The sequence below is a fragment of the Thunnus albacares genome, chromosome 9 (assembly GCF_914725855.1).
Source record: "Thunnus albacares chromosome 9, fThuAlb1.1, whole genome shotgun sequence".
In the NCBI taxonomy this organism is placed as follows: domain Eukaryota; kingdom Metazoa; phylum Chordata; class Actinopteri; order Scombriformes; family Scombridae; genus Thunnus; species Thunnus albacares.
In genome coordinates, this window is record NC_058114.1 from 29,489,982 (window position 1) to 29,510,475 (window position 20,494).

General features: G+C 39.7%; 1 protein-coding gene across 1 annotated transcript; it reads left to right on the plus strand.

Annotated features, from left to right (window-relative positions):
• The first annotated feature begins 75 nt into the window (after positions 1–75).
• Positions 76–8,351, plus strand: lrrc8db (leucine rich repeat containing 8 VRAC subunit Db). The gene is made up of 2 exons (XM_044362478.1): positions 76–631; positions 2,781–8,351. Exon 2 carries the CDS (start codon positions 2,783–2,785, stop codon positions 5,336–5,338), a length of 2,556 nt encoding a protein of 851 aa, XP_044218413.1. The 5' UTR covers positions 76–631; positions 2,781–2,782; the 3' UTR covers positions 5,339–8,351.
• Positions 8,352–20,494: the final 12,143 nt, after the last annotated feature.

The following is a 20,494-nucleotide window of genomic DNA, read 5'->3' on the forward strand; positions in this document are numbered from 1 at the left end:
TAAATGTTATATTTTAAAATATATTCAAGAATACTCTACTGAGTTATTGTGACGGGTTCTTAAACCGTTCATTTAGTGAAAGGAATTCACATCACACTTTGCTTTCAGAAAACAAAGCTGTGATATAACTTTAAATTATATTACTTTGCACTTTTACGACGGTCCCTAACTTCCGTGGGTCATCTTCCCGTCTACCGTGAATTCAGGCACAGTTTTCAAAGCGCTATATGCTGTGCATCATGTCACCTGATGAGAAAAAAAACCAACAGCTGTGCAACATCCGGCGAGATTTATCCTGCACAACACATTAAAACAGGTGACAAATGCTGGGCATGTTGAAAGGTGTTGAGGATCAGTATTGGCGAATGTGTGGATAGCCTCACATCCAAAACGAGTTCACATCCAGCAGCTGGTGCTGCCGGGCCGGCTGTGTCGCCAGTTAGAGGCAGAGGACCCGACCATCTGAAGCGGAGTGGGGGTAGTCAGCTAAGCTGCTTACAGCCTGGCCAGCAGGCCCACGGTTGAATTGATGCGAAGAAAGAACGGCTTCATCACAACAGCGAAACATGGCTGATAAGAAGCAGCGTTGTTCGGTACTGGCATCGACATAACTGGATCAGACCTGCTGAAGGTGCGTATCTGTGCGTTTGAGTGCAGGTCTTCATCTCCTGTCCAACTCTGTAAATTATAACCGCAGTGCTCTGGTCCAATAATATTAGCATAGCGTAGTCCATTAAAATGAACCAGTTTTGAATTTACTGCACAAATGTAATCTGAGCAAGTCGTGATTTTTTTTTATCGGAACCCTGATATTTGTGCGGCGTTTACGGTCTTTACGGACATCATGTGCACCTCTTGTTTTCTGTTCATGGATGCGTCTTGCTGCTGTAGCCGGTCTCAGCCTGCTCTGCAGCCTCACTGAAAACAGTGACCTTCATGCTTTCAGCGTACACAATAGAAATTAGTCGCAGCGGCACAAAGATCCCATTTTCTCATTTTTTGTGTATTTTATAAAATAATCTACACGGGAAACACATAGACAGATATGTAGGCAGAGGGTCACATACACAGTACACAAACAGTATTTACAGTTAAAAAGTCCAGGCTTCACATAGCCAGTGTGTTACTGGGTACAGTAGCCCATGTATGGTGGTAAGGCACATGATTGTAAACACTGTGGAGCGAGGCTCTTTGAAGTGGGGTGGGTTAAATGCAGAGAAAAGAGAGACCATTAAAAACTAGTGTTATTGATCATACAGTCTACTTCATATTTTTGTTGTGCATGAATGCACGCACTGTCTCCACAGACAACTTTCATGCTGTGTTCTCGTTAAAGGCCAGTGTCCTATATAAATCCTTAACAATATGACAAGGCTGTCCTAGTCCGGGCCTCCCCCCAAATGTCTCTGGTACATGTGGCCTTGCCTAAAATTACAGGACATGACCAATGTGTCCTTCTAGTCCTTACTATCCCAAAATCCATCATGCTCTGGCATCACTGGCCAGTTCTCCCTCTAAAAGTCAGGTCACTTTTTTACCAGGTGTGTTCAGACCAGAGAAATAGAAACACCTGTATGATGTAATGCAGTGCAATACAATAGCTCTACGATAAATGCTATCTGATTTCAAATGTTTCATTTTTGTTGAGACTATTTCAGTAGTGTGTTCTCTCAATGTACATTTTGAGGCTGTGTTTGTGCTTGCATTGTGTCGAACTGCATTATATTAAAGGGTGTTCCTAATAATTTGTCTACCTCATTTACACATATGAAGGAGCAGAATTATTACAATTACCATCCAGTTTAATTTAATCCAGTACAAAAACACTACAAACTACAGGCTGGGAAGTGACCTTAGAGTTGAATCAACTCCTCTTTGTCACAGTGTCAGTAAAGAATCTTAAGTTTCACAAAGGCATGCTTTATTACAAGACAGCTATATTGGCTTGCATTGCAGTTTTCTCTATTTCTGGTCACTCAGGGTATCCCCACACAAAATGGACCAATGAACAAGCCACTGCAAGATGTAAATAATTGATTATGACCAGGCATAAACTCTGCTGTGTTTAGAGCCTGGATGAACTGTTCAGCACTATATCAGCTGTTATGATAATTTACACATACTTTATCATGTATGTAATAAAACTTGTTTGCAGTTGTCCATCATGTGCTGAAGTGAAAAGTCTCAACTCATTCTGTAAACTTAGGTATTATGGATGTTTGTCACCCATCCAAGGGCAGCCGCCTGGTGGTAAAAATGGAAATTTCAGACTTTGCAAGTTGGCCAGGACTGCCACAACATTCTAAAAGCTTTGCTCTCTGTGAGGATAGGAGCTGGAGTGGCTCTGAGTGTCTTACAACTGTCTAAATACAGTTAGTTTAAGATATCCTAAAGCAAAAGCTCCGTCCTGCAATAACAAATATTTATTTTCCTGAGAAATTGTTAGATTGGTCTGCAAAAACAACCAGCTAAAAATGCCTGTTAGAAATAAAATTGCTAAGACAAAGATAGCAGTCAATGAGTCAGCCAGTCAGTGCTCGGCAGGATGTAGTAAAATCTAATCTTAACCAGAAAACCTCTACTTTTCTGCAGAAAGGCAGTTTACTGTCTGTGCCAAAGCCTGCGTGTCAAAGTAAGATGACTATAAAAGTCAGTAAGATTACAACAAAAGATTGCAAAAAAAAGTTACTGGGATAGAATTCATACATTCAAATTGAAAAGAAAGAAAGAAGAGTAAAATCAAGCATTATGTTTCACACAATTCACATTTTCTGTTGCAGGAATGTTCACCCTCACAGAAGTAGCCTCCCTGAACGACATCCAACCAACCTATCGAATACTGAAACCATGGTGGGATGTCTTCATGGATTATCTTGGTATTGTCATGCTGATGTTGGCGATATTTGCTGGAACCATGCAGTTAACTAAGGACCAAGTGGTTTGTCTCCCTGTGCTGGAACAAACCCCAGACAAGGCCGGGGGCTTCTTGGGACCCCAACCACCAGAGGCAGCTGATGGTTTATGGAACAGAGAGAGTGCCATCGGGGAGCAAGCCGCTCCTCTGATGGCTAAAAGGCCTCCTGATAGCATTGCCCCTACAATTCACTTAACACCATCAGGCACTTTTGGGCAACCTCCCCCCACGGGCATCAGAACCAAGTTGGATTTCCAGCAGTATGTTTTTGTCAACCAGATGTGCTACCATGTTGCCCTTCCCTGGTACTCCAAATACTTCCCATACCTTGCTCTAATCCACACTATTGTATTAATGGTCAGTAGCAACTTCTGGTTCAAATACCCAAAGACAAGTTCAAAAATAGAACATTTTGTTTCAATCCTTGGAAAATGTTTTGAATCACCTTGGACCACGAAAGCATTGTCCGAGACTGCGTGTGAGGACTCAGAGGAGAACAAGCAGAGGCTAGCTGGGGCCTCCTCTCTCCTGAAACATCTGTCCACAAGCAGTGAGGAGGGGAGTCCAAACCAGTCCGCCCCAGTGTTGACTAAATCCGGAGTCACTTTTTCTGCTGAGAAGCTTGTGAGCGAAATTCCCTCCATGACCATACTGGACAAGAAAGACGGCGAGCAAGCAAAGGCCCTGTTTGAAAAAGTCCGGAAATTCCGTGCTCATGTGGAGGACAGTGACTTGATTTACAGGCTATATGCAATTCAGACAGTCATCAAAACAGTGAAATTCATTTTGATCCTTTGCTACACAATGACATTTGTCGCGTCCATAGATTTTGACCATGTGTGTGAGCCTGAAATAAAGCATTTAACTGGATATGCCAAGTTCCATTGTACACATAACATGGCATTCATGTTAAAGAAACTCCTTGTCAGTTATATTGCTATCATTTGTGTTTATGGCATAATATGTATATACACACTGTTCTGGCTTTTTCGGCGACCACTTAAGGAGTACTCCTTTGAAAAAGTCAGAGAGGAAAGCAGCTTCAGTGACATACCTGATGTTAAGAATGACTTTGCTTTCCTTCTTCACATGGTCGATCAGTACGACCAGCTGTACTCAAAGCGTTTTGGTGTTTTTCTCTCCGAGGTGAGTGAAAACAAACTTCGAGAGATCAGCCTGAACCATGAGTGGACCTTCGAGAAGCTGCGGCAACATGTGACTCGCAACCCTCAAGACAAGTTGGAACTCCATCTTTTCATGTTGTCCGGAGTGCCAGATGCTGTGTTTGATCTCACAGATTTGGAAATCCTTAAACTAGAATTAATCCCAGAGGCCAGGATTACGGCTAAAATTTCACAAATGATAAACCTCCAGGAGCTGCACTTATATCACTGTCCGGCCAAAGTTGAGCAGACTGCTTTTATTTTTCTTCAGGATCACCTCCGATGCCTTCATGTCAAATTCACAGATGTCGCTGAGATTCCAAGCTGGGTATACTTGTTGAAAAGTTTAAGGGAGCTGTACTTGGTTGGTAATCTGAACTCTGAAAACAACAAAATGATCGGACTCGAGTCTCTTCGAGACCTCAGACACTTAAAGATTCTGCATCTCAAAAGCAACCTCACAAAGATCCCCACAAACATAACAGATCTGTCTCCACATCTCATCAAGTTGGTTGTTCATAATGACGGTACGAAACTCTTGGTGCTGAATAGTCTGAAGAAAATGATAAATCTCGCAGAGCTGGAGCTTCACAATTGTGAGCTGGAGCGAATCCCTCACGCTATCTTCAGTTTGAACAACCTTCAGGAACTTGATCTAAAATCCAACCACATTCGCACCATTGAAGAGATCATCAGCTTTCAGCATCTCAAAAGACTGACGTGCCTCAAACTTTGGCACAATAAGATCATCTCCATTCCATTGTCAATTAGCCATGTCAAAAACCTTGAGTCGCTCTATCTCTCACACAACAAGCTTGAGTCTCTGCCCTCGTCGTTATTCAACCTTCTCAAGTTGAGGTACCTTGATGTTAGCCATAACTCTGTAGTAGTAATACCTCTGGAAGTGGGCTTTTTGCAGAACCTCCAACATTTTGCCATTACAGGCAACAAAGTTGAGGTAGTTCCCAAGCAACTGTTCAAGTGCACCAAACTGAGGACATTATGTCTCAGCCACAACTGTATCTCCTCCATTCCAGAGAAAATTGGCCAACTAGCGCAGCTGACGCATCTGGAACTGAAAGGAAACTGTCTGGATCGTCTCCCAGCACAGATTGGTCAGTGCGGCCTCCTCCGCAGGAGCTGCCTGATTGTGGAAGACCATCTCTTTGACTCACTCCCCATGGAGGTCAAAGAGAGCATCAATCAGGAATCCAGTGTATCTTTTGCAAATGGTTGCAAGTGTTTAAGTGACGGACGGTAGTCACATCCTGCATCAAATGTTGGGCATGTCTTTTTTTATCCATGCCATTAGAAACAGTCGTTCAGGGTACAGTACTGATATGCTTTATGATGGTTTAGTAAGTTATTAAATAGACATACCACAACACATACAAGGTCAGAAACACTGGAGAAATTTCAGATGGAGCCCAGAAACTGTCATAGCTTGTGTCATGTCTATATTTTGTTCATTCTGTTTTCAGTTGTTATTAACATGAGTAGCAATTAAATCACTCTGCTTATACTTTTATCTTTTGTATGCAAAAATACCTGTAGTACACATGAAACTTTGTATCATTTTGAAACAATCTCCCCCTTTTATCTCAGTGATATAATTTGATTTTCTTTAAACTGACTAGATACAGTTGATTGTCTTCAGTGAACTATCAGCTTAAAGGACTAGTTGGAAAAATAAACGTATTCGCATTCTTGCTGAGAGTTAGTTGAGAACATTGATACCACTCTTATATCATCTAAATATGAAGCTACAGCCAGCAGCAAGTTTGCTTAGTTTAGCATACAGCCTGGAAACAGTGAAACCACTAGCCTGCCTCTGTCCAAAGGTAACAAAATCTGCCAAGCTCACTAATTAACATGTTATATAATGTTTGTTTAATCCATAGAAAAGCCAGACTTGTTGTTTTGTTGTTTCCAGTCTTTATGCTAAGCTAGGCTAACTGGCTGTAGCTTAATATTTTGTGGACAGACATGTTAGTGGTATCACTCTTCTCATCTAAGTCTCCACAAAAAAGCAAATAAGGCTATTTCCCGAATTATCAAACTATTGCTTAAAAGGTCGGTGCACTTGAATTACAAAAAACAAAACAAAACAAAAATAAAGTATTTTCTCATCTCCTTTAAATTATATCTGGTCATGATGTTTTTTTGGTTTTATGTGCCCTAGTTTTGTCTCTGGAATCTTGTTTATGATGCTCACAGCATTGAAAAATTACACTTATTACACAAAAATTCACCAGCAGCACCATAACCCTGGATAATTCACAGACCTCACTGTTTTTTACTGCTTTTATTAAGTGCTTTATATCTACTTTCCACTCAAAGTAAATTTCTACAGTTGTAAACTAATACAGTGAGGTCTGTGGATTATCCAGAATAATTGGGACATTGTATCTGGAAAGAGATGCTGTTGAAATTTTTGAGGTTTTAAGTAACATAAATGAAATTACATTCACTTGTCAAAAATCTCAGAGAGGGAAAGGGACACATATCTCTAAACCTGGGGAAGTAAAAACAAAACTATCTGGAGTTCTAGATGCCACTATGGGAAGTGAGAAAATATGTGTCTGTAATTTGGGTGAACTGACCCTTTAAACACTTTTTTTGACAAAAAATTTCAACTCAACATCCACTGTCTAGCTTTGCTATGATCCCGATAACTGAGCAAACTCTACCTGCTGAGGAAGACTGCGAGAAGTGGTCGAAACTCAGGAAAAAGTTAGTAAGTGGACCTTGAATTAATGTTTTTAGTCAAACTACTGTTTGATCAAGGTCAATGTTAATCTTCTACTTTTAAAAACTGTTAATGATGTGTTTACAACCACTACAGTATAAACCATAAACAATGTTATTTGCTGCACAAACAAATTGAATAACTGTATAGGTGTAACCTAGTGTACGTATAACCTAATGCATTCCAATTTCAATATACTTGTAATACATTTTCATTTTATACACCAAAATGATAAAGGTTCCCACCTGATCCTTCTCTCTAATTCTTCAAGAAGTCTTCAGTCATGCCATGATGTTTGATAGAAATGTATTGTTTTTTCACAGACAGTAGACAGTAGATGGTATCTTGTGTACAGCCAACCCACAATGACCCTTTTAATTCTTTTTTACTTTTCCTGTAATGTTTTATTCTTGCAAACAATGCATTTATCATGTATTTTATGTGCTCTTTGTAAGTATTTATTATTTAATTGTCTTTGTCCGTACTTCTTTCTGCACAGCACTTTGTAAACTTGGTTTTAAAATGTGCTATTTAAATAAAGGAATTACTCTTATTTAAAGCTAGAAAAAGCAGCTTAAATTGCACTGTAATGCTGGTTTTGCACAACAAAAAAAATTATTTAGAATTTTTCTTTATAACTGTGCAGGTGAACCTTGATGCCTGAAATATCTGGCTGTCAAAACTACTCCATGAAACAAATTGTATTCATCCTATGTATTCACTGATAAGCAACACACACATATATATAATATAATATAATCATCCCATTGCATGTAAGTAACTGTTTAAACACTATATTATCAGGCAAAGTGTTCCCAGCATGCTGAAATCCTAAATTACAAAGAAGTCCTTGGATTTTGTTGATACAATATTTCGTATTAGAGCTTTTTCTTTCATTTTAATGGGGTTTATACACATTTTGACTAATATTGTATAAACACTGTATGTTCATAAAGGTATTTTTTCAAATTGTGAACTATAATGTGACGATATATCGTACTATCATAGCCAGATGCAATTTTAAATAATTTTACTACAGAATATAGCAAAATACATTTAATTTTGTATTTTAAAATGCTATGAAGTAAATATGCAGTTTTGCCTACACTTCCTTTGCTTTTATCCCCCCTCTGTCTGACAGAATACCAAACACTGAATGAATACACAATGAAATATAATGCACAGCATATTATGTATGTATAACACACATGAAACAGTTAAACATCCTGAGAATTTCAAGTGTTCCTGTATTTCACTATTTTGGCGAGTACGTAGGGGTGACTCATGAATTTTTGCTAGCATAAGCGTAGGATGGCTAGTTCACTGGCACTGTGTTGCATTTCACAAAATAGTTAACATTCTCTTTCTTACTGTTCATGCGGGACAATCTGTGTGTGTGAGAAACAGATGGGGATAGCTGTGTACATATGAAGATGAACTTTTCTTTCATAAATATTGAGGGAGATCAACACATTTCAGTGGAATAAATATGGAATACAATAAATAAATGCTGATACTATAATCAGTTTGATTTGGATTTGAGTTTTATGTGATGGCTGCCACACATTCTGCAATATATTCACTCCTCTCTAAATGAAAAGCAATTTTTGAATGATACCATGGTGTAAAGGTTACGACTAACTTTCATAACATAATTCATAACAGGCTGATCTTGAGGGAATATGGACATATATGACAATTGAAGAGTTCAAGAATCTCATTAGTCCTTTGTGTTTTTGTATTTCTCAGTGTTTAGTATGAAAGAGGTTAAAAATGAAACATGAAACATGTTTAAACAGTAATTTTATGCTCCATCAGTGTGTTTGCAGTGTGTCTGTGACAAATGACAGTGCCAACATAAGACAGTACATCCAGCACTGAAAACCACTGTCATAATTAATCCTCACACCAAACCTCATAAATTTATTCTGATATACACGTGGTGTCAATTATATTTGATCCCAAACATGATAAACGTGATATCACCAGGAAAGGCTGTGGACGCGGCCATAAAGCATCTCAATGTAAGACTGAACACATTTCTTAGATGGTGTTGCCCTCAGGTGGAAGTAAATTGTTACTACATGTTATGAACTGAGTCATTTTTGTCTCTTTCTGTGAGGCATGCTCAGCAGCACTGAACTGTTTGGGATGTGGGCTAAATTATAGTTTTAAGCTGCTTGTCACGCAATGATTTTGTTCAGGAAATTGTTAGTAATTAATTAAACCTTGAATTTTTTGTAATAGTTTAACTCTAACTGTAAATGAGCTTAGTTAGATGAGGCAGGTGTGTGATGGGTATTTACATATATTGCTATATGTATGCAGTTAAGAAATGTTAAACAATTAAACATACTGTGCTCATGGCTCTTCTAACAAATCCTCTAAAATGAGGATAAACTGATACAACAGACCTGTGTTAAACTGATAGCTAACCAACCACATAATTTTAGAGAAAAAAAAGTCATATCATATTGTATTATATATATCATATCATTACAAACATGTTAATGTGACTTGGTTAACATAATACAGTAAAACTGGAGTAACACCATGCAAGAAACTCTAGATGTTACTCTTACATTTTTCACAAGTTATCTCAAAAATCTTTTTAAACAGGAGTTTCCAGTCATCTGGAATCTATTTTTAACTCTCCAGAGTCCAGGTCTCCTGTGGGATGTTGTTTCTACAACATATTGACCATCCAAGTCTGTTACTGTTACATTAGCCCCAGTATCCAACTATTCTCTCAGTGCCCAAATTTGGATTTGTAATTATTTCATGTGAGTGAATTACTGTTAAATTATATGATGAAGGGGTAACAAATGTGAAATGCGGTTGTTATCATTTGGTTAAAAGGTTCTGGGTTAAAATGCAGAAATGGCCAGATGAAGCCTTACTGTACAGAGTTTACATGTTCTCCATGTGCCTGTGTGGGTTTCCTCCAGGAACTCAAGTTGCCCCCAACAGTTCAAAAACATGCACGTTAAATGAATTGGAGAGCCTACATTTCCATGTGTGAATGATTGTCAATTATGTGTCATCCTATATCTCATTTTACAGTCTGCCCCCCCAACCTTGTATAGATAATGGATGGATATATGACAGATGGTGATCAAAGGGCATTGGAATTAAGAAGGCCATATAAAGTTGGCACGCAATGCAAACAACTGATACATGCAGTACATACAGTTAACATATGGTCATATATGCACATATACATTCATGCCCCAACATATATCCCACACATACGTACATACACACATATATGTAAAGTACAGAGGCTTGAATGTGCCATATTTTTTAATGAATGAATGATCAATTCAATCAGGATTAAGCACTGAAAAAGTCAGTAAGATATAATATATATAATATATGTCCTTGGACTTTTTAAGTGTTGTAATGTATTGGTCAACAACTATCATCCCTATGAAGCATCACCAACTGCTGCATAAGCAGTTATTGCTGTGCACTTATTGATAACATAATTTGTATGAGTTTTGAACACATTTATGAACTGTTTTATACCTGCCTTTGAATGATTTGTGCATGTGTATCAACAGTTAATACATGTTGTAAAACACACCATGAGATATGTTTTATGTTTTGTAGCATTATCAAGCATTCATTCACTATATTTTCACCATATTCACTATATATATACTATGTGTGTATATATATATAAAATCCACTAATAAACACTAAAAATATATTCCATTGTTGTTTACCATAGATACCATGTTTTGGTGTAAAGAATTAAATTGTGCTCCAAACAATACCAACATAATCACGTAATCTTATTATGTTGCATCTTTCACCACTGGTATTTTACTTTTGCACAGCATGCTTTTAGCCTACGTTCTACTTAGCATACACGAATGTAAACATCGGATTTGTTTTCTGAATTACATACAGGGCATGTATCATCAAAGCAGACTTGATTGTGACTATTGTGCTATTTGGCTCCACAGTGCAAGGCTGGGAGGGGTAAACACATGTCGTGATAACTCTGGAGGAGCGGTGGAGAGAGGAGGTCTGACTTTAAGCTGGCCTGACACTGGGGTTGTTAGAAGTCTGCCATCAGGTGGATGAAGAAAACACACTGCCTGCAGTCCAGCCTTCATTACTTCCTTGGGATCAAGCAATGGCCTTAGCACTCGTCACAAACACTTAGCATGCATTTCTCCCCTTGCAGGACTACACTGCCAGCCATATTTGTATGAAGTGGTCATCACAGAACCAATGGCCATCAACCCATATTGCGACCGCGAGGGCAGAGCTAACATGATGTCAATTTCAAAGGTTGACTGACTCCTCAATCTGTGCATCTCTGTTTTACAGAGCACACAATTTGACACATCAGCCGAGGAGACAAGTTATTGTTTTAACGACCTGCTGTGCATTCTGCACTCTCTGGTTTGATGAGCGCTGCCTGGTTTTGTCCTTGGCAGACAACATATTTTTAACAAATGCAGGTGTTTATCGAGGATAATAAGCACTCATGCAATATCCAGCAAGTAATACGTCGATTTACCAGCAAGAGAAATTCATGTGTCTGGAGTGTTGTGGCTAATTTATTTTCTTCGTGGTATTTCTGGTAAGAAGACATGAGCATTTATTTTGTGTAACTGCGACTGTGCTGTGAATTTCTCTATGTGGCCTGTTACTCCGCAGACGCCCCGAGGAAAGTGGCAGATCTTCAGCGACAGCACTTTGTGAGCACTTGCACAGCTGATGAGCTGTAATTATGTTTTAATTATTTCTGTAGGGCATCATTCTCTCCTGACTTGAATTCCCCCCTCCCCCTCCTCCCTCCTCCCAAATTAAGACGTTCAGTATTTTGAAAACATTTGGTGATGAAACTCTCTTCAGTGAAGTCCGCTAATTACTGCACAGCCTCGTGTCAGCACCCATAGAAGGCAGCTTTGATGTCTACTGCCCAGGATGATAATCAAGGGCACAGATCGCATGCGATTGGCTGTAATTGGGACAAGTTGTTTAAAAAAAAAGGGCACCACATGACTTTGACGGCTGCTTTGCACAGCCACTGCTCCAAGACACTAACCTCCTCCCCTACACCGCCCCCCATCCTGTGCCCACGGGTGAGGAAGCCTTGTCACTTATTAAGGAGGCTGTTGCCATGAAGTGACAGATGTCCTGATGTGATCTGTCTGCATCTTTGGCCTCCATCTGTCTTGTTAGTACACATAGTTAAGGATGGTGTGAGGAGAGAGCTGTTGTTCTTTCATATATGTTAAATGTATTGGAAAGCTCCTGTTTCTGGGAGCTGAATCTAGCTCCCCTGGCAATCCTTTCGACAACAATCTCTCAGCTCTTCTTTTCCACCTCTTGTTTTTCTAAGGCTTCTTTCTCTGCCTTCTCCACCAGTTCTGCAGGCCCTGATGTTCAGGGTTCAGTGCCACTGAACCATCTCTAAATCTCCATTTTTGCTCTGCTTTGCTCCCTGCTTGGCAAAGAAAGATTAGGGGCTCGGGTCCTGGGGTGCGTATCCCACCCTCTCTCGTCCTCACACCCTCCCTCTCTTCGCCCATCCTCTGAGATTCAAATCCTTTTAGCTTCTTCCTCAGGTAAAATTGCCAAGGACCTTGTGAGCCCTAGGTTCCCCTGGAGGTAAAATCTATAATGGAGTTTTGATTTGAGCAAGAGCAGCCTTGAAAATGGACTTCTTTAACTAGGTAGCTGCCTCGCAGAAGGTCAACAGTACTCCAGGTGGACACAACATGCCACAACTGTGTTAGAAAAAGGCAGAACAAAGGAGCAGTTTTACTCCAAAAGAAAGTGACCCGTAGACGCTGTTGTAAATAAAATATCAAAGTGATGCGTTGCTTTTTTAAATTTCACAAACAGAATCATTCAGCATTGCTTATAATCTCAGCATCAAGTCATACATATTGTAAGGATGTCTCTGTTGGTAGAATATTCTCATGTTTACTCTGATGCCCATCACAGATTTGTGGCTGTATGTCATAAAAATTACATTCAGAAAACATACTGCAACTAGAAATGACTGCAAATGTATGAATTTGTCAAGGAAGAGTTGATCAGTTTACATCTAGTTGACAATAATTTTTTGGTGCTTTGACTTGAAGATAGAGGGCACCAAAGCCTCAATTTTGGAATGACTGTTGTTGAAACATCAACACAGAGGATTTGAAGTGTTTTATGTATTTAGTGTTTTGTGTACTTTTGTAATTTTAGACTATCCAGGGTCAGGATCAGGATTAGGGTTAGGGTTAGGGTTAAGGGTTAGGGGTTAGGAACTATTTTTGGATTAAATAGCTACATAACATTACAAAACAGGGAATAATATTAAATGGTAAAATGTAATAATAATAATAATAATGATAATAATAATAATAATAATAATAATAATAATAAGCAGTCATGATTAGCTATAGCAGCAATTACAGTAGTGGCATTAATGGTATTGTTATTTTTCAGTGTCATTGTTTCTCGTTTTGAATTATTTGTGGCCGTATTTAAAAAGTCGCCATTTAATAAGGAGCAAATTGACACGCAATGAGCTTGATCACAACACCAGATGTTATAGACTGCTAGAAGAGTGACAGAGTTTCAGAATTAGAAAATTTCACACAAATATGCTTCATTACCACTTTATTGATGTACCCTCTGCTGACTCTCAATTATTCATCAGCCACTCAAAAAAAAAACTGTTTGCTCTGCCTCCGTATGCTCCGTATCAAAACAGAAATCACATCCCTGCTGCAGCTATAATCTTAGTTAATCAGCATCATTTAATGCACTTAGCCGCAGTGTTTCAAATTCAAATGAAACACTTGTGTAAAAGCAATTGCCGTCTGCCCTAGTTCTCATCGATGGTGGGTTTGTCAAAATGATGCAATTGGTCATTACCTCGCATCAGATGCCTTGGAGACATAATTCTGCCTGACAGTTGGATTCTAGCTTTGACAGCCTCGAACTTGTTGAGTTTTCTCTAAATACTTGCCATTGCAATGAGTTAAACATCCCCCGGAGGCACCGCAGAGTTTTCCTTTTGAACAAACACCCGAGGGACGCCAAGCTGGGACTGCACGAGGAACTGGAGGTCTTACGGAGAGGGCTGTTTGGGTTTATCTAATGGTACAATGGGTAATTTCTTCTGCCACTGCAGAGGGAGGGAAAAAAAGAGGGATGAAAAGAGAGAAGGGAGTATGTTTAAGAGAGAATCTTTATCTGGGCTTAATTTCCCATGCTCAAGCAGAGTGGAGGATTTTTTTGCTGTACAGATCTCTTTTGTCAGATCCTACCTACCCATGGAAGACCCAGGGGCACTCTAAGAACATACGCATCACCTAGATTTGCCTTCCAGCCCACTTCTCTCCAGCGATTGCACCCTCTCCCCGCCGGCTTCTTTGTGTAGAAGAGACGAGCGAGCATTTTGGAAATCAAATCTCAGTTTGTCGGCGTAAAACTGGAGCAGACTTCAATTTGAATAGATTTATTTCTACATTGTTTCTACACTAATTGTTCTGAGCACATACATGCGCGGAACCCTCTTCTTCTGCGCTTTGCATGGTTGTGATGCAAAACAGGGTTGAATGGGAGCCACTGTGAGAACTACTACGTATGTCTCAGTGCCCCTCCCTGGCTGTACCATCTGAGAATCCCTCCAGAATGGGAAATGTAATCCTTCACTAGGCTCAAACTTACATATCAACCAAAACTACCAACATTATTATCTTCAATCTGTGTCTTCTGTTATCTGCCACCTACCAGTAAAATAGTCTATTAGTTTTCAAGCTGTAATCTTCTGTGCAAGTCTCACAACACCCTGAGAGGCCCGCGCCCTGGAGCGGAGTGCGGCTGGTCTCTGAAGGCCGGGCCACTTTGCAAGGGAGAATTCAGGCAGGTACAGTAGTCATCATTGTCAAAAAGGAGTGCACAACACTGCTGGGACAAAGGAAGGTGCTGGTGAAAACACGAGGTGAGTGGAACAGGCTGAGGTGGAGATAGGGGGAGAAGGGGGGAGGGAGAGGGAGGTTGAAGAGAGTCCCAAAGCTCCCCACCAGTGATGACCAGAGTGTCCATCAGTGAGGTCTCACGGGTGCCCACTGAAACAGCAGCGCTGGCAGAGCTAAAAAACACCCACCCTGGGAAAGTGCTTTTTCTCCCGCCAGACGCCGAGTGATGGATTGGGCCGGCCAGTGCACACAATGCATTTGTGAAGAGAGAGAGGGGGGTGGGGGGTGGGTTGGTGGGGGAGTGAAAAAAGACAAGGTCTGTCAGAAAAACACTTCCACTTTACTCCTAGAATGCACTAAAATATTTAACGGTTCGATATTTATTTCATTATTCCACACATCGGATGTGAGAATGGACATACACAGAAATGGAAGCGTACAACAAAAGGTTTAAAGTCACATACTGTACACTGAACTGGCTCAAGTATGGACAAAGAGATGCCCAGATGAATATTTCAACAGGGTCGCCATATTTTTTTTAAGGCAAAGCAGGAAATTAACAACGATTAAACACTTCCAATGACAGCTAAAGGGCCTTGGAAAGTTGGGAGCAGATTTCCAGAGTGGCCGTGGTTTTCTTCCTGAATGATGGAAATGCTTCTACTGAGAGGTACGCACCACACCTGCCAACCTCAAGAGTCAACAGTATTGATTAAACCGCTGCATCCTCTCAAATCCATCCCCATTTCCTTTGAAGGCGAAAATCATCCTTGATATCTGCCAACAGCTTACTTACTTAGGGATTTCTTCCTTTCCATCTAGGTTGTATTAATTAATGCATGCTTTTCTTAAATTAGCCCTCTGAGGAGCTATAACTCAAATTCCTGTATTTATGGAAGTAATAGGTTGGGAAAAAATGCTAAACTGAAATAATTATGCAGTCCAACACTTTGCTTTGAGAATAAACTGCAAGAAACCTGATGAAATATGAATGTGCATTGGGTGCAAAGATAGTTAAATATTTACAATCCTGTGTTAGTCCACAACCCCAGTAAAGATGCTAGTCAACTGCAATAATTGCTTTACTGCAAAACTTTGCACTTGATTCACAGATTCATGGAGTGTTGTACAAGTTCAGAGCGCTTTTCTTTTAAAAAAAATGTACATCCATTAAAAATATATATTTTTAGAAATGCTGGTACACCCTGCACAATCCTGTATACATTCCATTTTTCTACTTAATATAATCAGGCAGGTAGTTGCATCTTAAGCAGCAGCCCATAGTGCAGTTAAGAAAGGGCATGCTGCAGTAAGATGGTGAGAGAGCCCCCTGAGGGACTGATCTTATATCAGGAGACTGTATATTTCTACGCTAAAGAGGCTATTCAAACCCACCAATGCTTGAATTATTAAAGACACTGTAAGTTTTTCAAAGCCTTGATTTAGCTTTTTTAAGGGGCGGGATGTGTGCAGTGCTGGTAGTGATGTGGCCAGGGGTTGGGGATAGTAGGGAGGGGAGGAAGAGGAGTGGGGGGAGTTGTGGGCTATCAGAGGCTGGACTGTTTTCTGTTTTCACCGCTCCCACCGTTGGCCTCGTCTGCTAAAATGGCCTTTTACTTTCTAAGCATGCTTTTACTGCCTTTGAAGAGTTATTTTTGTTGATGAAAAGGATATGCCGCCTCGGTTAAAGCAAGCCCCGGCTATTCACGAGGTTGTTTAATACTTTCCCCTCAGTTTGGCTTATAAATTTATCATCAGTAAAGTATACCAGTGGTCTCATGCCTTAGTACAGGCTTCAAGTTAAGTGGCTAGGGCTGGGTGAGTGAACGAAGGACAGAGAGACAGAAAAACACAGAGAGAGAAAGAAGGAGAGAAAACGGTTTAACAGTGGTTGATCCCATTCTGGAGTGGAGGACTGTGTACTCAAGGTTTTAAGACATTAAAAGTCTTAAAATGGCTTTATCGATGACTCTCTTGATTCCTAGATACAGTACAGAGGCCTCACTTGTTAACAACTTGTATGTTAATGACTTGTATTAGAACTGATCAATCTACTTTGGATGCAAGCGTTTCCCATCGCTTTGAAGTGAACGCATTGATTGAAGAGAATATAACAGAATTAAACAATCGGTCCTCCTAAGTGCTGAGTGGAGCTGTCTGTTATCGTAAGCCTGCCTTCCTTTCTATTAATAGATAACAAAACAACACCAATAGTAGAACATAGATTAACATATTGACAGATTACAGGGCGGTCGTTGATACTGGATGATGTGGATTATGTTCAGTGACAAAGACTTCAAACTTTCAATGATAATTTTTTTCTACAATATCCATAAATAGCAATTATGATATGGTTAAGCTTAGAGAAAGATCAAAGAACATCAAAAAAACTATGCTTAAGGTATGATTAAATGTAGACACACATGGAAGTCTGACATGCTACACACCTCACGTACGTACCACCTCAACCTCCACACTGTTGCATCATAAAGGGCTCTACTTCCTGCACTGGCACTGAGAGTTAGCACTGAACATAAACCATGAGGTGAGGAAATGTTCTATATAAATGTAATTTCTAGGGATAGTGTGCTAGTTCCTCCACACCAAACTTTAAAAAACCATTTATTGCTTGGACCTTGCTCTGTGCACATGGGGAATTGCCCTTCCCAAACTGTTGCCACAAAGTTGGAAACACACTATTGGCTAAAATACCATTGTATGATGTGGCATTAAAGCTGCACCAATCAGTATTTTTTATATTGACAATGGATCAAATCATTATGTGTAACATGAACTCTATCCATCAGCTCTGTGAGGCATTTCAGCCTCTTTCAGCATTGTTTTGGTCCAAATCTTTGCTGTTTTGGTTAACTCTCCCTGCTATCAACAACCTTGTTTCCAGCAGCTGTTTTTTTCAGCAAAAAAGCTCTGATGAAGAACTGTACATTACCTGCCTGGCACCAAACAGCAAACAGACACAGTTAGCGACTAGCTGGTGAACATAGTGGAGTATTTAGCAGCTAAAGAGCCAGATATTTCCCTCAGAAGTTATGAAACCCAAACAGTGCTAAAGTGAGGAGTTAGTGAGGAGCTAAAGGAGAGTGAATATTGGACTTACATTCCTCGGGTGTCCTGAAACATGACATCAAATGAATGCTAAGAATTTTTCCATATCAACTTAATAAGGTGATAATATGTTAATGTTGTGTTTAAAGCTTGCACTGCCCCCAAGGTGCCAAAAAGTAAATCAATTAATGCAGGTTAAATATTTCCCTTAAATTAAATCCCAAACCTAAATTTTCTATGACCACCTTTCAAGAATTTTCACTACTTCCATATACAGATGCTCAAGATCTCCGTTATTATTTAGAACCTGGCATTAGTGGTGTTAAAACCATCAGATCCTGTACATAAACACACATAACCTCCACCACCACCTCTGCTCTCGGCTCCGTGTATTTCAGTACTAGATGAATAAGAAGGGATGCTGTTTATGGATGCTATTCCAGGTGGAATATTGCTGGTGTATTGCCCATCAAACAGATGTCTCTCCTGAATTAGTTACCTCAGGATCCTCCCTGAATACCAAATCAGGGGAAACATACAAGTTGTGCACAATTCTGATTTATTCATCCATCCTTTGCCTCATACTGAGACAATAGCATGCAAATCAATGGTATTTTATTATATGTTTCATGGTATATATTGCACAGTAGTATTGGATATAGGAATTGGATGTTTTATTGAATTGTCTCCTACAAGGATATCATAGATAAATAAATGATAGAGCCTTGAATTGCTGCTGTTTCCGACAAAATCATGAGACTGGGATTTGGATGACCATTAGGAAGCCTCCAAACAAAACACAGGTTGCAGTTGCATTGCAGTAGCACGGCGAGGTGGTCTTGACTCGTTCTCCATTCGATCACGGTTACATCATTTCCTTTCTTAAAGTGGGAGGGCATGGAACTCATGATATCACCCCCCTCCTCCTCCTTTAGCCGACCACATGGCCCAGCCTTTCTTTATTGATAGTGGAATGCTTGACAAAGCAGGGTAATTAAAGCAATAGTGCCGGTTGGGTTTCATTGATAAAGATTGGAGCCGATGCACCTCTCTGTGGTGTGTCAGCAGCAGAGAGCTCCCGTCCTCTGGATCCCTCATTCGCCTTTCATCTCCCCCACTCAGCCATGAAAAATTCATCCAAGACCTCCAGAAATATTTATTGTAAAATCTTAGGGAGAAGTGGTAGCACTGAAAAATTCATGGCCTTATTCGCCTCCAACAGCTGTGGACCCCTTAATTAATTTGATTGCTCACATTACACAATAAATTCATTTATACAATATTTATCTGTCCCTTTCCTCAACTTGGTCTAATCAAACAGACATACATACAAAGCTAGTGTGTTTTTTATTCTTTTTTCACACACCCCACAGTGCAGTATATATTTCTGTATTACAGGAATTTTTTTTAATTTTCTCTCACACAATACCACTAAGTGGAAGACCTTATTCTGTAGATGTGTGGGATCATTAGAATCATTAGAAAATAATAAAATGATTAGAAATAAAGGTTTTATAAGACATTTTAACAACATACATATGGTGTTATGAACTTTTTTGTCTCATTTGGCAAATTGTAATTTTGCTCTTTTAAAATATGAGGTGTCCTTTCATGAGGTAACTGAAAAAAATAGAATAGCTTTTTATAATTTGGATATAATTTAACATTTTCTGACAGGCTGTTACATGAATTGTGATAATGACCATCTGTGCTCTATGCTACTTTCTACTGGGATGTCCATTATTTTGCATTGTTTGATGTGTATTTTTCTTCTTTCACATGTAAAGCTTGACACACATCAGTGGGGCTGCTGTTTATAATGGTGACTGGTGACAGTCATGTTGCTTTGTTGGTGTTCAAATGTGTCATCACGGCTAATTTGATGCTGATATATACTGCAGGACAATCCTTTCATTCAGCATTTAAGACCTCCTGTCTCTCATCTCCAGCACCTAGCATTAATATTACAGCCTCACCCAAAAACTTCAAGTTGGAATAAAAATGATTTACCATGTACCATAGCTCTACATACCTCCACAGTGATTCAAAACCACTTTCTAGAGTCTGTTATTCTTTTGCTTCCTTAGGCTGTAACATTTTGTTTCTCAAATTGGGTTTTGGGTATACGCAAACACAAAATGATACGCTTCAAGATTATGTTTGTCTTTTTTTTTCTACGCATTCATATGAGCAGCAACCAATCTGTGGGAAGCCTTGACAGCTAGTAACAGCTAGTAACAGCTCCATGTGACAGGTGTCTTCCTCCGGTATGTAATCACAGTGTGAGGAACCATGCTGTGCAAAACAGACAACAACAGTTTTTATAATGATGGAATATCTACAGTGTGCAGACTTAAAACAAGGACTCTTCAGATGCACTTTTGAATTGCATTTTTAAGTCAATGGCAGCTGTGTGAGAAGCACCGCCTGGAAATAAAACACAGTCTACTAAAGGTTGACTTTACAGTTAGTGAATTAGAGTGGATGAGAGATAATAGGGCCTATCAGACAATTCATTACCCGTGGACCCAGGTATTCAGTCTTGCTGCCCACTGAGATTTGGTACCGGTCCAGTCCTGCACCAGATGTAAGCCTAAGGGGAGTGCTGGGTCAGGGTTAATGGCTATAGCATAGTATCATGTTCTGCTCTGTTGAAGTC

Coding starts and splice junctions, on each gene's coding strand:
- lrrc8db (XM_044362478.1), top strand. CDS start 2,783: ATGTTCACCCTCACAGAAGTAGCCTCCCTGAACGACATCCAACCAACC.